Source organism: Ictalurus furcatus, chromosome 21, assembly GCF_023375685.1.
Source record: "Ictalurus furcatus strain D&B chromosome 21, Billie_1.0, whole genome shotgun sequence".
Classification (NCBI taxonomy): domain Eukaryota; kingdom Metazoa; phylum Chordata; class Actinopteri; order Siluriformes; family Ictaluridae; genus Ictalurus; species Ictalurus furcatus.
This window is the reverse complement of record NC_071275.1, coordinates 4,091,678-4,112,459: the sequence shown is the minus strand read 5'-3', so window position 1 is coordinate 4,112,459 and position 20,782 is coordinate 4,091,678. Positions and strand designations below refer to the sequence as shown.

General features: G+C 40.1%; 1 protein-coding gene across 1 annotated transcript; it reads right to left on the bottom strand.

Annotated features, from left to right (window-relative positions):
* Position 1: 1 nt before the first annotated feature.
* Positions 2–20,541, bottom strand: ippk (inositol 1,3,4,5,6-pentakisphosphate 2-kinase). The gene is made up of 13 exons (XM_053653143.1): positions 20,299–20,541; positions 17,179–17,238; positions 16,908–17,003; positions 16,708–16,774; positions 15,083–15,204; positions 14,688–14,777; positions 14,374–14,432; positions 12,110–12,182; positions 8,607–8,874; positions 5,413–5,548; positions 4,936–5,038; positions 4,768–4,847; positions 2–2,866 (listed from the first exon to the last, which is right to left on the bottom strand). The coding sequence occupies exons 1-13, from the start codon at positions 20,377–20,379 to the stop codon at positions 2,641–2,643; spliced, it is 1,461 nt and encodes a 486-aa protein (XP_053509118.1). The 5' UTR covers positions 20,380–20,541; the 3' UTR covers positions 2–2,640.
* Positions 20,542–20,782: the final 241 nt, after the last annotated feature.

Genomic DNA, 20,782 nt, shown 5'->3' with positions numbered 1-20,782 from the left:
CTTTCTTTATAATTTTATTAAGTATAAACACCACTGTATCACCCATTAAGAAATCTATTAATGCCATCTGTACACATTCTGTCACCACATGTACACGAGTGCACACAGCATACGTAAATATACATCATTAGACAAGAGCTAGAAAAATAAATAATTTAAATAGAAAAAACGTGACCGCAAAATCCACTTTGTCTTTTGTAATAGCGAATAGTTTAGTCCTTACTTTATCTGCATCACAGTGATCGTGATTTTCTTGAGAGGATTAAGAACAACCTGGGTTTCAGTTTAGCAAAGTACACGGCCTTTAGTTTGTTGTAGTGAGTCAGTCAACGTTTTGCTCCCTGCAAGTTAACCATGTCACAGACGTCAGATTCAGCCTTAGCCACACACACAGACACATTGCCAATCAAAAGTTTTCACCTCCTAATTAAATCGATGCTTTGGTAAATTTCAATTACTGTAAAAATTAACTTAGATTAAGAGAATTAAACAGTTAACTTGGAGAAATTAACAGGCCAAGATCTTGCTCGCTCTACTTACACTGTAGTAGAATGACATTTGTCTTGATTTTTTTTTTTTTTTCCTTTATTAAATACTAGCACACTTGATATAGAGCGTTTTCTACATCTATATACACTTTGCTAATTAACCTTACAGACGCTCCTCTATTTATTAGACACACTGAAGATTTAGGTCTTTAGTGGAACACTGGTTTCATATTCTTCCTTAAGTTACCTTTTTTCTGTGTTCGTGATTAAACTGTAATAAAGACAAACTCCACGTGTCCAAACTTTTGACTGGCAACGTACATCAAATCGTTTGTTTTTATAAAAAATAAAAAAAAAATACATTTTAAAAATAAAAAAAAAAGCCACAAATGTCTGGTTTTGCACAAATAAATTTGTATCTCTTGCTTTAGAGTAACATTGACATCTGGTTTCACTTTAAACTACAAAAATGTTCTGTTTTTCTTTTTTCCACGCTCATGTAATATGACTACTGAACTAAAAATCTGCAGCAAAGTACAAACACTTACAGAGGTACATTAGGAGGAACAGTAAAAGAGTTTAGCCGATATTAAAGGTTGTCCAAGAAAATCCTCTGAACTGTAGGTTAAGGCCTCGAGAACCATCTTGTGCGCAAACATGCAGTTTAAATAAAAAAAAAAAAAGCCCAGTCATGAAATCATTCGGTTGTTCAACTACATAAGAGAAACAAAAACTTTAGTGGTTTAAAATAGCATTAGGCACAGCAATCGCTAGACCACACCGGAGCTAGAAAGTAATTTTCTTTTTTTTTTTAAAAACCAGCACTGACCAAAGCATCGACGCACTACGAGTCTGTAGATGAACACAGACATGCATTCGTCATTTATCAGCTGGTGCGACCCTCGACTATACGCACAGGTGTAGAGTCCTCGATTGCGACGTAGAGTGTTGAGTTAAAGAACTGACGTTTGGAAAGTTTACATTTGTCGCTATAAAAGATTTGGCCATGGATAACGCTGTGCTTTCTGCTGTAATGAAACGGGCCAGACGTATGTACTGAGCCACAGGCAACTCGTTAAACTACTTTATTATAAAGAACAAGCCATTAAAGATGTAACAAATTTCTTTAGGTCACTCAATTATGGAACGTGCCAGCTTGGCTCATTATATTCCTATGTGCAAACTTGTGTGTTGGATGCCTTTGGTCCGCACGTAAAACCTATATTAACCACCGCGTAGTCTGGTTTAGGGCCGAACAAGAGCCCAGCTCAATTCAGTGTTCTCCAAAACAGCATCTCTCCAGCACGTAAAAGAATAACCGCCCCCCGCCACACCCCATTCTACAGCCACTGTGTCTGTAGCATGCAAATGACCAGAGATTTTTTTGTGGTAATTGCACATGTGCTACACTTAAGGTAGATGGAGATTAGGCCAGAAAAAGTGAGGGGGGGAGGGGACTTCAATAATAGCATAACGGATTAGGAACAAATTAAGCAGCAAACATCTGCAGTGATTAAACACCGTCATCAGCATGCAATGTGCATTTCTGTTAAACATGGAGCAAAGGGGAGAAGAAAAAAAAAAAAGCGCCCCATCAAAGGTGACTTGAGAAGCTTGATTACTCAACATAAATACTAACCATGGTACAGTACTTACTGAACGTACGAAAAGTGATGGCGTTGAGCTAAATGCTTCAGCATTCATTCAGCCTTCTAGCCATATTGTAAATCCTTATTAAATGTCAGTGGTCACAGACCTAAACGTTATGGAGTAGTAGTCTCATTTAACATCAAGTATCCATCTTTATGTTAATTAACTATCACTTTAGTCTCCACACACAGACACCATCACTCCACACCGAGCAGAAACAAGTGAAGAAAGCCACTTTTGGCACTAGAATGCTCTTGTGGGTCACATGACCACCCAACATGCCCTTCCTCTCTGTTCTTTTCATTCCCTGAAGATTTGTCACTTCCCACATTACAAAAACATGGCACGCATCTTAATTTTTTTTTTTTTTACTGTTTTTTTTTGGGGGTGGGTTTGGGTTGGGGAGTGACCGAATACTACACATAGATGGTGCATTCCATGATCAGTTTTTGCCTTTTGCCTGTTTGCTTGTGAAGCAGCAGGGACGTGAGGGAAGCGAGGTTCATACAGGGTGGAAGAGCAGCATGCAGTCCTGCCGCTCAGTGTAAAGGCTGGAGGGAGGCAGCTCCTGTGTGGCATGTGTGCTCTTCAGGTAATAGTTGACGATTTTGGAGTCGAGTTTATACTGGTGCGGGATGCTCTCGTACGGTTTGGGGTCCAAATCCAGGATGGAGACCGAGAACGCGAAACGAGATTTTGTCGGCTGGATTTCTAAATGAGGCTGTAGTCTGCAAGAACAAAGCAGAGTTTTTAAAGAACAATCAGAACCACAAGTCACACCCACCTTAACTTCGTCTGCACAGAGAAACATACACACGTCATATACGAGGGTCAGTCATGCATCAGTCTTGATTTTAATATAGCATTTTATAGACAGACATCGCTCAGGTCCCTGACTCACTCGCTCCACTTTAGCGCACTGAAGATTCTTTTACGAGCAGGAGTTCTTAATTAATTAGGCTAGCTTCTGTGTGAGTCATTGTTGAAAGAGAGGAACCGAGCGTGAAACCACATCAGCAGGGTCTGAATGTCTGCACACACATTTACTGCATAAAACGGCTAGAAACACCGAGCACAAATTACTCATCAACCCTTTTACCAACGTTCACTCCGAGTAACCCGACTCCTCTCATCAGTATAATGTACATGTCTCTCCATAAACACAGAGCAGCCACTCATCTAGGAGCAAATATAAATATATATAAATGTGTGATAGAGCGAGAGAGAAACAGCTTATTTTCTTATTCAGAACATTCAGTTCTCGCCTTAAATCGTTCAGGTCCGTTTCAGACCCGCACACAGGCTCTACACTCCTGCTGTGTTTCCTTGTTATACAGGATGACTACAGCACAGCCTAGTGGCTCCAGGCTCTTTACACAGTGCTGCTTGTCTTCATCACAAGAAGTGTGGATTTCCATTTACTTACAGTTTGGTGCAATTTTGTTCACCATGACAACTAATTTTATATTTAGAGAGAGAGAGCAAAATTTTTTTATTATTGTTTCCAAAGATTAGGGCTGGGCCATAGGACAAAAATATCATATCGCGATGCTTGAGCACGTTAAAACGATGCGCATCACGTTATATAATTTAGCTAATAAACTGTCTGCAAAACCGTAGTAAAATAAACAAACCCGTTAAACAGAGTCTGACGATACATCTTGTTAATGCCTTCAAATTAACAGCATCTATTCAGTACCATTAAATTATTAATTTTTTAAACATTTTTATACATAACCATACCAACGATATCTCAAACGTGTATTGCATAATCACGATATCGATATTATAATCGATACATCACCCGGCCCTACCACAGATCATAACTTAAGATTCCACTTCGTCTGCCTGTTAGTTTTAATAAACGTTTGTATTTCAAATATGCCATCATTGGGTTGATGTGAAATATGAAAATTTTATACATCATCCGTCTTTCTTTTTTTTTTTTTTTTTTTTTTAAAATGAATGTCTGCCAACCTGGTAGAATTTACTGTTGGTTTAAATTAGCAATAACTAACAATACAGAGCGCACACACCTTCAAATCATCGTGTGTAAGTCCGTCACTAAGCAACACAACAGCAGAACAAAGCGTTCAGACTAAGAAAAGTGTCATGTGTTAGAAGATGAATTATTAGAAGTGTTACTCTTCGTGATGACGCCAGGAGCGGAGAGTAAGTTTCTGGTAAATGGATTAATGTGATTAAATTAGGTCATGTTTCCGTCACTGAGCAACGCATTATGGTAGAAAAACAGCTAGTCATATTTGAGAAGATGGTAAACAGTACCAGCTGTTTTCCAGTCACTGTAGACGGTCTGCAAAAAACCTGTTAGATGTCACCATGTCTGAACTCTAGGAAGCGGTCAAAAAAGACAACAATGTGTACAGAGATCGAGTGAAGAGACGACGATGGGGGTGAAATCTTTGAGTCCAATTTGCTTAAGTCTAAGCAGACTTTGAAAGAAATAAAATAAAATAAATAAAAAACCCAACTTTGAAATGCATGCATGAAGAAATATATACAGTAGATGTCAACGGGGCCATGTGAAGAGTTTTCCCAGGCCGCCACACGTTTAAAATCTCTCTCTCACACACACACACACACAGTACACATAGCGAATGATACTCACTTTTCATCTTCCCCACAAGGTGCAAATGTGATCATGATGGAGCAATCCTTAGCGGTCATTGCTACTCTGTACTGAAGAACCTAGATTATTTCAGAAGCTGGAGTCAGTACATGTTCTTAAATTACCTTCAAAAACACTTAAAAGAGCAAATACGATTCACGGCGTTACCTTTCCGACTGCGTATTCTATAGAGCAGTCATCTTCTGCAGGACACTTTTTCACCTTCTCCAGGAAACTCGCATCGTAAGGACCGTCCATCTGTAATCTGTTCCTGAACCCCACAGAATATCATCAGTGTACTGGTGCATTAGATTCAGAGTATTACTTTTACTAATGTTTATTTATTCGTTTAAAGAAATTGCTTTAAATGATAAATATGAAAATAGGAATTTAAAAAAATATATATTTTTTTAAAAATCACGCTACATACGGGCGCCACCTAGTGGTACTCATAACTCATTACACATTAGAACTAAAAGTTCATAGCTCATCTTGTGCGTTTACTCCATCTAGTGCTTACAAAACCCCATTACAGTCTAGTGGAGTTGTTAAGGTTTTAAAAATAATAATAATAATAATAATAATAAATCAATAAATAAATCAATCAATCAATCAATCAATAAATAAATAAATAAATAAATAAACCTCTCTTTAGGAAACTCCTCCAGATATTGCTCCACTCTCTTGTACAGTGGGTAAAGGCCTTCAATGTCAAGGTTGTCCATCATCTGGGTTTGGAGGATTTTGGCAAGGACGCAGTCTTTGGGAAGACCGGGACCGCCTGCAAATACAACGAAAAGATGACCTGGGCTCCATAATAAAAAAGTTCTCTTCTTGGTGACCGAACAGAAAACATACGTAGCTGTGTGTTAAATACAGACGTAACAGACCTCACACGTGCAGACGTGCCAGTTCACTCGCTCATATGGTGTTATAAAACCTACTGCTCATAGAAGCAACAGCTAGACAGATACGCTATAGAGCTTGTAAAGTCACAGAGTGCAACCTTTATTGAACACAGGTGGAAAAAAAAAAAAAACTAAACTCATGCTGGCTCCAAGCAGGCTGCGGGGTTTTCTCGTTTGTTTTTTGTAGTATTATTTATTTATATATCATTTCGTACAATGCATTACTTATTCAGTTTATAAAATTTATATTTAACAGTCAGATTGTTTGATTTCATGCATGCATCCTCCTTTCAGGGTTCAATTTCAGTTGTGGTATAATGGCATAACGCTGCTATTTCTGGCCTGGTTTATACTTGTTCACATCCTCACAGGATTACAGTAACAGTCTCTGGATGGCATGCACGAACCAAAACATCCTTATCTGTCAGGTTTCCATGTCGACCTGTAAAATGTTTACTAACATTATGCCAAAAGTGTGTGTGTGGCAGCACGAAAACGTTGACACAGACAAGCCGTTCACTTCTCTTTAAAACTTCAACGCTATTGTTATGCTCGACTGCATCTCAAAATAAAAATGCTCAGATGATTAGTACAAAGACATTTTCAGTACGTTTCGAAGACTACGAGCTCCCCCCCCCCCCCCCCAAACACCAACTGTGACAGGGAAATATGTTTAATTATAAGAGTCAACAGCTATCCAGAATAGTGCGTGTGTGTGATTTGAGACCGCTGTAGGTTGTTCACTGTTGGGAACATCATATCTCACCACGCTACACAGCCCCTACTATTCACGTTGGTGCTGAACCACACGAATGCTTCACTTTCATTTTTTTTAGATCACAATCAACAGGTCAAATGAACTGCGCTCTCTCCTCACGAGTGTATGGTGACAGCCGGGCTAGCACCAGAATATGACGCGTGTGTGAAAGGTCTTCTTTGTGTGCCTTTTTTTTTTGTTTGTTTTTGTTTTTTGAGTGTGAATGAGAAAGGAATAGCATCAATACTACTTTGTGATCAAGAGTGGTCATTTAAAACGGTAGATTCAAGAAATATACAACCCTAGTTATGATTAAAATCATGATTAAACACTACAAAACGTCATAACTTGAGCCTGATCGAAACAGCGTAGTGGTGCCACGTCGCACACTGACCGCGGTTTCTCCACGGCAGTAGTCTAACTTCTGAACAGTGCTAGAAAAGCGTGCAGTAGTGACAAAGTGGAGCTTCTACAATGCTTTGTTTACACACACACACGTCTGTTCTGTGATGGTGTATTGTATGCATGTTTCTAGCAGGACCGTGTTCATGGAAAGCAGCAAAAAACACGTAAGAAGTTGGCACACGTCCTTGCTGGTTCCCCTTCTAGCCACGTTACAAAAATAGACCGATCAGCAGAGCATGACACCACTGTGCAGAAGCAATGCAGGGGTCACGTCTGGTTTAATAAAGTGGGATTACAACAAGGTTTACTGTGCACTTATTTAACCATCTACCATCATGTAGTGTACCATCAAGCAGTATATCAACCATTTAGGATTGTGGGTTTATTAAAATCTCAAATAAAATTAAAAGAAAATTTTAAAAATCATACAAACATGAAAAAACACGTAATGTGAGCTGTTTTACAGTTACAGAAAGTTTGCAGACACCTGACCATTACACCCATATGTGCTTCTTCCTCTAAACTGTTGCCCGATACAAGCACTCAGGCCGCACTTACACTACATGGTTAAGTGACCGAATTCCGATTTTATCCTCCCATGTGGCACATGTCGGATATGACCCATGAATGTGTAAGCAGGGGGAATTGATGATTGTCGTTCTGACATGATTCCGATACTGTCCGATCCATTTCAGGCCTCATTCATACGTGGAAATGAATCGGATATGCGCGTTTGCGTCTGCCATGTAAGCGGACAGATCGGATATCCCCTCCATCAACGCGAGTCGTACGTCATTGAAACGAGCGACGGTGGTGAATGTCGTCAATTCACCAACTGTAAAAACAATTCAACAAGGGCTCTCCTTTTTTGCCCCCGCCCTAAGAGGCCGGTGATTTGCTTACCTTTAAATATGGTGCGGAAAGCAAAGGCTTGTATTACATTTTCATTTGCTTCCATTGCAAATTGTGCCGTTTTTACGTCCTTTTTGGCCTAAGCTTCCGGTGACCTCTACCTCGGATTGTTTCACGAAGTGTTTAGTGTAAATGCAGATACCGGATATGGGTCACTTTTAAAAGAAGACAAGTCCTGCAGTATAAATGCAGCCCAAGAGGCCCAAACCTGTTCCAGCATGACAATGCCCCTGTGCACAAAGCGGGCTCCATAAAGGTTGGTGTGGAAGAAGTCCCGCACAGAGCCCTGACCTCAACCCCACTGAACAGCTTTGGGATGAATTGAAACACCAATTGTGAGCCAGGCCTCCTCAGCCTACACCAATGCCTGACCTCACTAATGCTCTTGTGGCTGAAGGGGAACTAAAGCTGGAATCGGGATGTTCAGTGTGTGTGTGTGTGTGGTCAGGTGTCCATGATTTTTGGCCATATAGTGTATTTGTTCTCTTAACGTGGAGGTATAAAAGTATGTTACAGGCAGTAACAAGCCCAACTGTTGTCAAAAACCCAATTTTGTTGGCAGTTTGCCAGAAGAATTCAGCTGCAGTGACAGAGCTGAAAGAGTTTCTCAGATCCTACATGTATAAAAGTGAAAGAATTTTAAGGTCATGTTAAAAGGCGAGTGAAAGGGGTAAAGCTAAGTAAGCTTTGGTAGCTTAGATGTTACCGCTACGAGATATACAGTCAATTCAAATAGAGCAGGAAAAAAATAGGTCAGAAATCTCTCGGCTGTAAATCATCTGTGGTGAAGTCGTCATCTACTGCAAATGAAATAGATTTTTGTTTTCCTTCAGTTAAGTGTAAGAAGCTATCCTCACCATTGCGTAGCAGATCTCGGTGGAGTGGACTGGCTTCACAGAGCACTCTGCTTTCAGCGAGCTGCACCTTCCTCTGTTCCCCGGAGCGATTGGAGTCTCCGGTGCTCAGCAGAGCGCTGCAGATCAGCTGAATGAACTCACTGAGAACAGTCACGCTGGACTGGTTACCGTTGCTGTGGTGGAAGTAGGGCCACAGGTGCTGGACGAGCTCATTTAAGTCTGGTTGTTGCTTGGCATCGTCTTTGCAGCTGTATATCAGTTCTCCACCCTGAATTTAAAAAAAAAAATAAAATAAAAAAATAAAAAAAATTTTAAAAAAAGCACACAAACATTAAAATCACTCTAACCGGTTTTAGATGCAAAGTGCCCCTTAAACCAATTGCCCCCTTTAACTTAGAATCTGGTTGTGGCACCTTTAGCAGCAATAACTGCAACCAAACACTTCAGATAACTGGAGATCAGTCTTTCACTTACTTCTAGGACTAGGACTTACTCCTGTGCTTTTGATCATTGTCTTGCTGCATAATCCAGTTGCACTTGAGTTTCAAACTTACGGACTGAAGACCGGACATTCTCCTTTAGGATTTTCTGGTAGAGAGAGGAATTCATGTTTCCCTCAATTATTGCAAGTTGTCCAGACCCTGAAGCAGCAAAGCATCCCCACACCATCACACTGTCTCCACCATGCTTGACCGTAGGTATGATGTGCTTTGTGGAAATCTGTGTTTTGTTTACGCCAGATGTAACGGGACCCCTGTCTTCCGCACAGTCCCACTTTCAACTCATCAGTCCACAGAACATTCTCCCAAAAGGTTTGAGGATCATCAAGATGCGTTTTGGCAAAATTCAGACGATGCTCAATATTCTTCTGGGTTAGCAGTGGTTAAGGTCGGCCACTTCTTGGAAGGTTCACTACTGTGCCAAGTTTTTCCATTTGGCGCTCACTGTGGTTCTTTGGAGTCCCAGAGCCTTTGAAATAGCTTTGTAACCCTTCCCAGACTGATGTATTTCAATCACCTTCATCATCATCTCCGGAATTTCTTTAAATTTTGGCATAGTGTGTTACTGGGCAAGACCTTTTAACCAACTTCATTCATAGATATGGGGAATTAGTATCTATGGGGGCAAATACGTTTTCCCACAAAAGCCCAATTGGTATTGGATACATCTTTCTTGGTTCAATGAATATCATTTAAAAAAAAATGTATTTTGTGTTTACTCAGGCTGCCTTTATTTTATCATGGATAGTTTTAGTTTCTGAAACAATTTAGTACAAGATGTACATAAAAACAGAAGAAATACTTTTTAATATCACCAATATTCTAATATTCAAACAGCTACATTTGTATTGACAGCCCCAGTACACACCTAGTGACTTGCCTTTATCTCCGAAATACACTGTACCACAGCTCAGTTTGGAGCTGGTCCATTTTTACACTAGACCATAGCAACAACACGAACAGACATGCTCATCAATCAAAGTGGCCTTTACACTGGCAGCAGGGGCAGAGACACACGCAAACAAGTGTATATTTGCATGGCACAGCCGTGTGTTATAACCAGAAATGCTATGACAATACTAACCATCTAAACAGCACATGGGTGATTATTTTAGTCTGTAGCCTAGAGGCCCACTGCTCATTTGAATTTTAATGAAGTCCTTAATTGCACGGGATTCCAGTTTCACTAGTTTCAGAAGCCAGAATGAAACTTAGCCATGAACCAGGTCTTTTGGATGCAAATGCATGGAACAGCATCATTACAAACAAGCAGTACCAGTCAACAGGAAATAAAAGATGTGTCCATGTTCTTGAAAGTCCCATTACTTGAAACAGAATCCTAAAATGACTCAACTACTAAAGTTTTAGAGCATTTCACACAACGCTGTTCTTAAAATGGACACTGCAACCTCCTGAAAACACGTCACACTATTTCCTAACAAAATGTCAAACCAGCAGTAATGCGGTCAAGCCTGTTTGTGACCTCGTTTGTGTTTTCAGTCAACCAGGTCATGGCAATCGTCTCACAGTAGTACAACTGTGGGACCAGATAACGTTTCGAGACTTTCCCACCATTCATTACAACTGATAAGGTGTGCAAGTCCCTGCGAAACCCAGTGTGCAACTCAGTCCTGTCGCTAGGGTTTTCCTTGCCAGTGTAAATTACAACAGGCCTCATACTAGTCTTTACCCGGCTTTTATGTTAACGTCTTTACCATCAGCTTTTTCCATTTTAGCAGCCTGGTACTTTTCATCAGCTACAGCGAGCCGTCCAACACCATTTCAGCGTATACACTGGCAAATACAATTAGATCAGATTCCACTTGCTAATTTCTGCACAATACGATGCAACATTTTCACAGAACTGTAGGAGTAACCCACCATCAGGTCTAACTGCCAAGTTAACCAGGTAAGTACAGCACCATACTACTAATTATTTAGTTGATGCCCATCTACATTATTTTCACCAACCAAAAGGCACAGCCCTCTCCTCTTTTTCTACCGGCTCACAAGACAGAGGCTCATAAATTCACAGGTCAAAGTCAGTGATAAGTGGCCGACTGACTGCTGCATTAGCTGAAAAAGCAGAAAGGTGTCTTCCCATGTCATCATAGCAAGTTGCAAAAGTCATAAAATGCTATGGCGATACCATAAATGTTGGCACCTCTGTCTTGATCAACTACAGTAGTAAAAGTAGGAGGAGTTCTCTGAAGGTTATAAGGAGGTTTGTAGATGAGCACAAGTACTTAGTTATGTAATTAGTAAAACGCTACTGAAAGCAACCTCTGGAGAACTCTAAACTGTTCAGTAGAAAAGCTATTGTACCTACTGTGGGGGGTTTTTTTAAATCCAAAATGGACGACATCTGACCAATCAATCAATGGTCTATTTTTAGCAGATACACCCCTCTTGGGACACTAGCAACAAGGGTAGCCATATTCAGACTGGATATAGTACAGGTCACCTGGGCAATAGAAACTTCAGCAAAATGTTGTGTAATTATTGCTATATGATCCCACACTGTCCAGTGAAAGCCCCATAATACACCCTTCTTTGCTGTTCATTTCATTTAGCCAGCTATGAACATTCACAATGTCTTGACTGTGTTACGGGTCATGATAGGAGGAATTCATTACTACCAATTAATAACTATGAAGGTCACATTTCAGCACAAAATTTAACAATCCCTGCGTATAATTTGCTACCTAAAGCAGGCAGTTTCAAATAACGGTTTGTTTCTCTTTTGTTAAATTATGAGATCATCTTCTGCAATCCACCCACCACCTAAAACTGGAAAATACCATGGGTGACGTGAGACTTGCACCAGGGTCTGGATGTGTGTACTGGTGTGAAAACGCCTGGGTGAACATGTCAGAGTGGTATTTTAAGAGATAACTGGTGACTCAGTCTCTAATATTCTATACAAATTATTTTAATGGATTTTTTTAGATTCAGGGTTTCACACTGAGGTCTTATTACATGATCCACGAGCCATTAACTTACCTTAAATATTTTCAAATTGTTTTGTGGTTCTTCCAATAGGTTCTTGATTGCAACGTACATTCGCTGTTTGCTCCTAGAAAAGAAAAGCAAATTACCACGTGCAGCTTCTCCAAGATGTATTTTAGATTCTGTTCCACAAATAACTTCACGTATATTTATATTTTTTGCGAGAGGCTTTAATGAAAGTTAGAGATGGGCGTCCATCTTTCCATTTCACTTATGAGTCAAGAGGTAAATTATTAAAAGCCATACAACACCTTTTACAAACATCTGATGTGGAAGAGTGATGTGAATTTGATGTGGCCAAATAATAGAAAGCCTGACTAAAGTTCACTCGTTGAATGATTTGTTGAGAAATGGATCACTTAATGAAAGCCCACAATTAAACGTATGAGTCAGATGATGCTGGTGCATTCATAATGTATTTAAAACCAGTGAAAACGAGAGATGAAAATGCAATCAATTTCACACAAAGCTTTGTTTTTCATGTTTGCAGTCTACATTTCCTAACACACAGTCACACCTCATAGTAACAAACCCTGCTGTTACATCAGCAAATTTCATTGCATTAATAGAAATGTTGTTATTCATTTGTATACAGAGTTCAGACTACCATTGAGCTGGAGCTGTAGATCAACTGGATAATAATGAATATTTTAATAAAAATGTTTAAAAAAATAAAAATAAAAGGAATCTCTATAGCACCTATAAACAGCCATATATACACATTGTACTAATACACACACATCTCTGAAATAATGTGCCTAATGTTTGAATAGTTGGATTATGGGTTCATGATTTATTTAATTAAATAGGTCCCTGGCTGGAAAAGTCTGAGAACCCTTGCTCGAACCTTCATCACTCTAATGTCATGTTCACACATACAGCGATTTTAGTGCTAGCTTGCTCTAGCCCTTGCTTTGGATGAAGGGATGGATGAAGCACATAGAAAGAGGACAGACTAGTCTACATAGGTCCAAGAGATTTTGGGGTCGGAGAATTATTTGTCCCACCCCTCCGCCACAGAGACCGTGACCACCACTACGTTTTACCCAAAGACATTTTTCAACTCTCGGCAGCCAGAATAGATGCTCAGCACCTCTTCATGCTGCTGGTCCCCTTTTTTTTTTTTTTTTTTTAAAACATGCAACACTCCCATTGCAAACAATTGGGGGGGGGGGGGGGTTCAGGTTGGGTTGGTATCTATATCAAACCCCACACACACACACACACACACACACACACACACACACACACACACACACTTTAAAAACCACACTGGCCTTTGATGGACACGCAGCCTAACTTCCACATCAGGGCCTACTCTGACATCTAAACATGCTCACAACGTAGGGTTCTGCTGCTACAGTGTCCTAGCTTCATCCCCCCGAGCCACCCGACAGCCTGAGATCATTATTCCTTCTCAAACTTCTAAATACCTTTCTCTTCAGGCAGCATATCTCCACACACACACACACCATTTTAGGGTTTAACCTTGAATCTTTGCAGGTTTTATATCACAGTGCCTTCAACTGTTCGCATGTTCTGTAAGTCACTCTGTACAAGACTGCTTGCTAAATGACTAAACGTAAACTACTGAGTCATTATTTCGTTACCACCACATTGTCTATTGCTTGGCATTTTGGTTACTTTTGCCCAACTGTAGTACACGCCTACCTTGTGTACCGTTTACCTCATCCTTTCTTGGAACAGCATGTTACTAATCCTCTAGCCCCATGGTTCTTAAAGTGGGGCAGTAAGAGGTCCGGGGATCCATAAATCATAGTGAGGGGGTCTGAGATACAGTGGTGGAAATCACAATCCAACATGATCAGTTAATATGCCTATAAATAATGACAACTAGAACTGAATGATTGTTTTAACAACAATGTGTTCTAGGGGTGGTGAGGGATCTACAGCTCCAATAAATATTCAAAGTACTGAGCAAGTTCAAATGAGGCTAATAAAATTTGTACTGAAGGGGTCGATGAAATTTTACGAGAGCCCATTCTCTAGCCTGCATCGGTATCTGACCACAGTAGCGCTCGTGGCTGGATATTTTTGGTTGGTGGACTTTATCAGCAACACCTCAGGGGGTGTTAAAATAAAAATACATTTATACCTCGCACCTACCTATACGGCAACTTGGAGTAGTCTTAGAGTTTACACTTTTTCTAATTTTAATTAAGGCCTACTTTTCAGCAATGAAATCCACTGTGGTTTTATTTATTTCTCAAGTTCATTATATTTTTATAAGCACTCACCCTGAGAAGAGATCCAAGGGACAGTACCTGCTTAACCTGTTCCACTTCCCATTGGCAAGCTACACAATGAGAAAACAAAATTAATTAAAGAACCTGACTGAGCCACATCACATTTGCAATTAAGCTCAATTTACATACCAATACACCGAAAACGTAAATCTTTTAAGATCATTAAAATCTCTCATTAATGTAACCACAACAACAGGACATCTTTTGACGATTGTACAATCAAACTAAATTGCAATTAAAGTAGAAGTAAAATCACAAAAAAAAAAAAAAGCTTGTAAAATCACAGTTGCTTTATACTTTCTCACCTTAAAATGCTGATGCATACAAAATCGGCACACTTTTCGCTTGCTGTCCTTGGTAACATGTCTTGACAAGGGTAGAAATCCACATTTTGGCTAAAAAAAAAAATTTTTTTTTTTTTTTAATTTTTAAAAACACCCCCCAGTTAAAAACAAAAATAGTTACATTCATGACCTCTAACAAAACGCTCATAAAACACCCAAGTGCTGTTACGTAACTTTAGCCCTTTGACCTTCTTTTACAAATCCTCACAGGAAACGCACCACTTCGTCTACGTTTTCACGTACTGCTACAAACAGACCTTATCATTCTTAAAGATTAGGGCATCTTACAAAATACATCAGCTGCTTGCACAGTGTCACGGCAGAGCTTTTACAGAGTTTCGGTTTTCCGTCGTTACCTTAATTTCTACACACAGAGGAGGTCGGCGATCTCCAAAGTGGCACGGTGAAAGGTGGGTGAGGTTGGGAAGGCGCAGTCCACATCCGCTGAAAGTGTCCATCACTTTATCACACCGCAGTTCTGCATGAGAATGGGAGAAAGGAGAAGTTCTACACTGCAGAACAGGAACAGTATTAACCCACAGAAACAGTCAAACTTCATTTAAACATTGTTAAATAACGTTTAACCCCCAGAAGGCAGCGTGGCACAGGGAGCAGGTGGAGCTCATCAGTAAGACACGGAAAATTACAACTGGTTTTGCAGTCATCACGAAGGTGGAATCTATAAACGTTCGCTTACTGGTCTGACTCCTTAGAAAACCAGCCACCTGTGCCACGTCTCTACTAATAATGAAGCTGCAAGTGTAACTACTGTACGCAACTGTGTGTTACTATGGTTACAATACTTAATAGGCAGCACATTACCTGTGCATCACATGGTTTGAACGCACACCTTCCAGCCAATTAGAATCGAGTATTCAGACAGACCATGGTATAAGCACAATTATTCCATCTGGCTCATATGAACCTAGCTCTGTGCTTTTGTGCATTAGGTGTGACCTGCATTGTCCTGGATGTTTATTGTAACGCATTGCACTTCTTGTTTTGCTGAAACTGTAGCTCTGCATGCCGATCTGCTCTTACACTTGACATAATTGTAACATACACTACCCGTCAAAAGTTTGTGGACACGCGACTGAAATGTTTCTCATGATCTTCAAAACCTTTCGATCTGAAGGTGTGCGATTAAATGTTTGAAATCGGTCTTGTAGACAAAAATATAATCATGCCGACGTATTAATTTCTTTCATTAGAAAACTAATATTTTATTTACATATTTATTTATATAAACGGATGACTTGTAGTGAAATATTCCGAAAAGCAGCCAATAAGAGTCCAGCGTAGGTGTGAACTCCTTTAATGCTGTTTAAAAAGCATCTCGAGGGGATTCCTTAAGAAATCGGTCGAGAAAATGCCAAGAATACATTTCTGGAAATTCTAAATTCTAGGCAAAAAGGGGGTCTACTTTGAAGATGCTGAAATATTAAATTATTTTGGATTCATCACCACAACATAATTCCCATGGTTACAGTTGTTATTCCAGAGGTTTGATGATTTTATTATTATTCTAAAATGTGGGAAAGAATATAAAAAAGAAAGAAAGAATGAGTGTGTCTAAAATTCTGACGTGTAAGGTGTATAGTTGTGCGTGGAGCGCTTTGCATGCTTCACTGAGGCGTTAGAGGTACAATATTTTATTGCACTATACATATACGGGATAGGGTCAGAAATGTATTCGTGTCAGATATTGCTTAGGGACTTACAGTAGGAACAGTATAGAGACAAAAGAAAAGAGGGAAAGAGGGGGGGTAAAAAAAAAAAATAAAAAAATAAAAAGACAAGACAGGCAGACTGAGGGACAGAATAACACAGACTGACCATCAGATGCAAAGACTGATACAGGCCAGAAATAGACCAGCAAATAGAAAGGCAGGCAGATACATAGATGGATAGTTACACAGTTACAGACATAAATAGCGATCACAAAGTGTGACATGGGTTGAGTGTGCTCCATTTTCCTTACCTGGGCGTTCTTGTTGGATCTTTAAAGACAGCTGCCGTACAAAGTCCAATGGGAGTTTAACAACTTCCTGTGGACATTCAAAACAAGGTTCAGTCCACTCATAAAGGCAACACCCTGTGATCAAACAGTGCAATCACAATTATGTTTGTTTAAACTTTTAAAGAAAAATATTAATAGTAATAATACAAATATCGACTTACTCCACTGTGCACATATTTCTCCCCCAACAACGGCTTCATGACGTTTCTGCTATACTCAACTATGTTAAGTATGTGCTGGAAAGCTTGCTCTGTTGTCTGTGGGGTGGGACAGAAGATAAACCAGTTCTTCAAGTATCTAAAAACATGAGCTGCTTCACATGATTAACATCCAGCCTGTCAGCCCACATTGTTTATAAGGGAAGTGCAGACTATGTAGAATTAAAGCATTTATTTAACCACAAAATAGTGACGTGATGAAACAATCCTGTACCTGATGCGTGTTTTCTGCATCTTCAGAAGGGTATTTCAAAAGCCGGAGGACTCTGGAGTGCTGATAAAAGAAACATGTTAGTGCACCTACAACTCCATTAAAAAGACACCAACTTCCTGCCTGTTGAACATACAGATGTGAGCTCCTGCTCTGTGCCCGTCTTTGAACAGCTTTCAGACATATTTATACATTTAGCCTAACTTGTTTTTACATCGTCAACGAAGATACAGCATTGTGTATCTATATACCGTAAATAATCTTAATAACTAAAGACACTTTTTTTTTTTTTTTTTTTTTTAAATCGCCATGTTAAGCAAACACAGGATTTTTGTTGTCCTCATGCAGCTTTTGATGTGTTGTTTGAACACCACACCCATAATCTCTCCAAATCTGCAGCTGAACACTTATTCATAGTCACAAAGAAGTTTGGTTAGTCTGTACATTTTGTGCTTTTGGCTGGTATTTTCCCATCCCCACCAGAGAGAGAGACAGAGAGACAGAGAGAGAGAGAGTATGTCAAGAACACTGTGTTAACGTGCACACTAATAATCTGATTATCGAACTCCAGTAGCTACAAGATTATTCAAGTGCTCATGTGATTACAATACTATGATTCCTGATAAAGCAGGAATCATCATCCCTTTTTTTCCCCCTACATCTGCACATGTATGACATTATAACCCTGCACATCATGTTTAGTAAGAAGCAGATTTCTTATGGTTAGGCAACGTAAAGGGAAAAATAAATAAAGCCACCCTGAAAAAGTCTTGATTATAAACACGTGATCCTCAGTGGCAGCCGAGACTTAATCAGGAATAAATATCCGGTGCTCTTTAGTTAAGACGGGTTATTTTCACTTCAACTAACGGTTTCCTGCACTACCCACAATGCTACCTGCGGATAGGGGTGCAGTAGGATTTAGCTCTCACTTCATCCAGCTCTCTCACTTACTCATCTGTACGCTCGGCTCAAACGAACCCGACTCCGAAGCTTCAACTTTCATCCGGATACCATCGTCAACACCATCGTTCACTGACTAACCGAGCAGAACCACTGCAGTAACTGTCGTGTAGAGCCCGAGCGTTTCCATCTACCTTATGTTCTCTGTTGGATCAGTCACCATGACAACATCGGACATCGCTGACAATAGCGAATGGGAAAAGAACCTCTTGTTCTTTTGCGTTTAGGAGATAGCAGCAAAACCTGGTTGTTATCCCACGTGGATAAAATTGTTGCGGTATCAAACCGTCATGGCATCAAACAACGTTAACTTCTTACAGGAATGAGAAGAAAAAAATATAATATTTTAATTACAGATCCAGCCAAGAAGTTAGTACCAGAATCAAACTAAATCACATCACGTAACTTGCACCGTGTCAGGAAGTCAGGGTGGGACATTTTATTATTTTTTTAAATAGTCAGTAGTGTTTAGGTTACCTCACAGCCCAGGCTAAAGCAGCGGACACACTGGACTTTCAGCACGCAAAAATTCTTCGGACAACACTCCGAATACGATATCGCAGGCCAATGTTAAAATACACCATCATTTCCTGGATGCAGCGACACTGCAATCCAGGCAACTTCTCTTTGGATGCTGATTTTATATTCTTATAACACTTGTGTTTCCAGTCTCCGGCATATGAACGGAAGTCTACGGAGCGAAAAGTGTAGCGTGACCACCCCTTAAGCCGTACTTGATGATGATACGGACCTGAGCCTGAGCGATAAAGTGGACGAATTCAAGCGGTTTCCTTCTTAACCGACATACAGTCGGAAAACTGAATAAAACATGTGCGCAGCCAAACGACACGTTTACGTATGATTTCTCTCGCTCAACAACTTCGTTTTTTTATAACGATATGGACGGGACACTTCAGAATCTACAGGAGCATTTCAGTGGACGAGAACCTGAAGTGCAGGGTGAGGTCGTCAAAAGTGCTGATGCACATCTGTGGTACAGAGAGAGACTGTAAATTTTCAATAAACATATCTTCTAAATGTGAATTCGGTCATCGGTTTAGCAAAAACTAGCTTATAGAGAAACTTATTCACACTAAAACACACAACTTCAAGTTTTATTTCTTGGGGACTTTAAGCAAAGACAAACGTGTTGATCAAATAAATTCCTGCCACAACCAGATTTCTCTAGTTATTCACACACACACACACACACACACACACACACAGTTTAGATTATTAGAAAAAAAGTTCTGTTAATAAAATATGAGAGAAGACGTAAACATGAAATACTTTGTAACTGTGTCTACTAACTGGGCAGGAGTGAGAGATTTATTTATTTTTAAAAAAGAAACTAAGTTGTAACCGTCATAGGTTGTTACGATAAATGTGGAACAACTCCGAGAAGGATTTTGAGGATCTGCAAGCAGAACAAGTCCAAATTTAGAAGTGATCACTTCCTCCATCTCACAACCATCTGGATGGACATCAGTCAAAACATCTCCCATAAGAAAAAAAAAAGTCCCGAGTTATTATTCAGCGTTAAAACCCACTGCTCAAGTTTCTTCAGCAGTCTGTGGCCTGTAAACCAAACTGGGTCTGATGAACACAGCTGGTCGATGGGCTTCTCCCCACAACCTCAGGTTTAAGTCAGAAACGTGTCAAACGTGTCACGCGACCTTTGCTGTGGTAGGACATCAATGTCTCTCTTATCTACTGATGGATAATGCAAAGACTACAACCCACATGGGTTCAACTTCTATACCTACTTAGTTCCCAGCTAAATATTTAGCTAGCCATGACCACTTTAGAAGGATTTAACGAGCCAAAAAAAAAAATAAAACAACGTGAACATGTCTGAAGAATAAACAGTAAGAGGTGCGGTCCAGAAAAGACTGGACAAGTGAACAGATGCTAGTCTGCTGCGTACCTCGAGCAACTTAGCGCATGACACCGTGACGCGACATAGCGACTTAGCCAAGCTAAGAAACAGCAAACTCAGGCAGTTTTAAACAAAAGGAACGCTTCGACTAGCCATTAGCTTGTCGCCTCGGTCAGTCGTTCAAACGCCTGGTTTGGTTAAAGGCTAGTTTTGTTTTTGTTCTACTTGAAGCATGTTTGCTAATTAGCTAGGCTAGCCCAGTCGCCGCCTGTCACAATTACCTGGACGTGAGAAACAACAAGGCTCTTGTTCCCTTCTCCGTGATATTTCCAATCGTTTTCGTCCATTTTGTCTAGTTCCATAACACGGCGGTGAGCACGCGATGTTGTAAGCTCGTACGCTGGATGAAACCTTACACTAACAGCTGATTAGGCCAAGTGCAAACTTATGTGGAGAAGCCAGGCGACGCCGGACTCCTCTCATACACACTGATGAAAGAGTGCGTCTCCCACCGTGTCATCAAGAATACGCACCCGCTCGCTCCTATTGGCTAGGGAATTCAGAAGCGCGATCTGATTGGTTGTTCACGTCTGGCGAAAAGGACCAACGAGCGTGAGCAGGAGAATTCTTAAACAAGTTAGCTTATCCTGGTCACGCTCATTTCATTAAAAGGGAAGAACCAATCAGAATGCTCTGATTGACTGCATGAATTAGGGTGTGTGTGTTATAAAATAATGTATTAAATATTAATCACGAAACTTTGAA

Coding starts and splice junctions, on each gene's coding strand:
- ippk (XM_053653143.1), bottom strand. CDS start 20,379: ATGGAACTAGACAAAATGGACGAAAACGATTGGAAATATCACGGAGAA. Junction 5,039..5,412: donor GAGGAGTTTCCTAAAGAGAG/GTTTATTTATTT, acceptor TGTGGGGTTCAG/GAACAGATTACAGATGGACG. Junction 2,867..4,767: donor CCTTGTGGGGAAGATGAAAA/GTGAGTATCATT, acceptor TTGTTCTTGCAG/ACTACAGCCTCATTTAGAAA.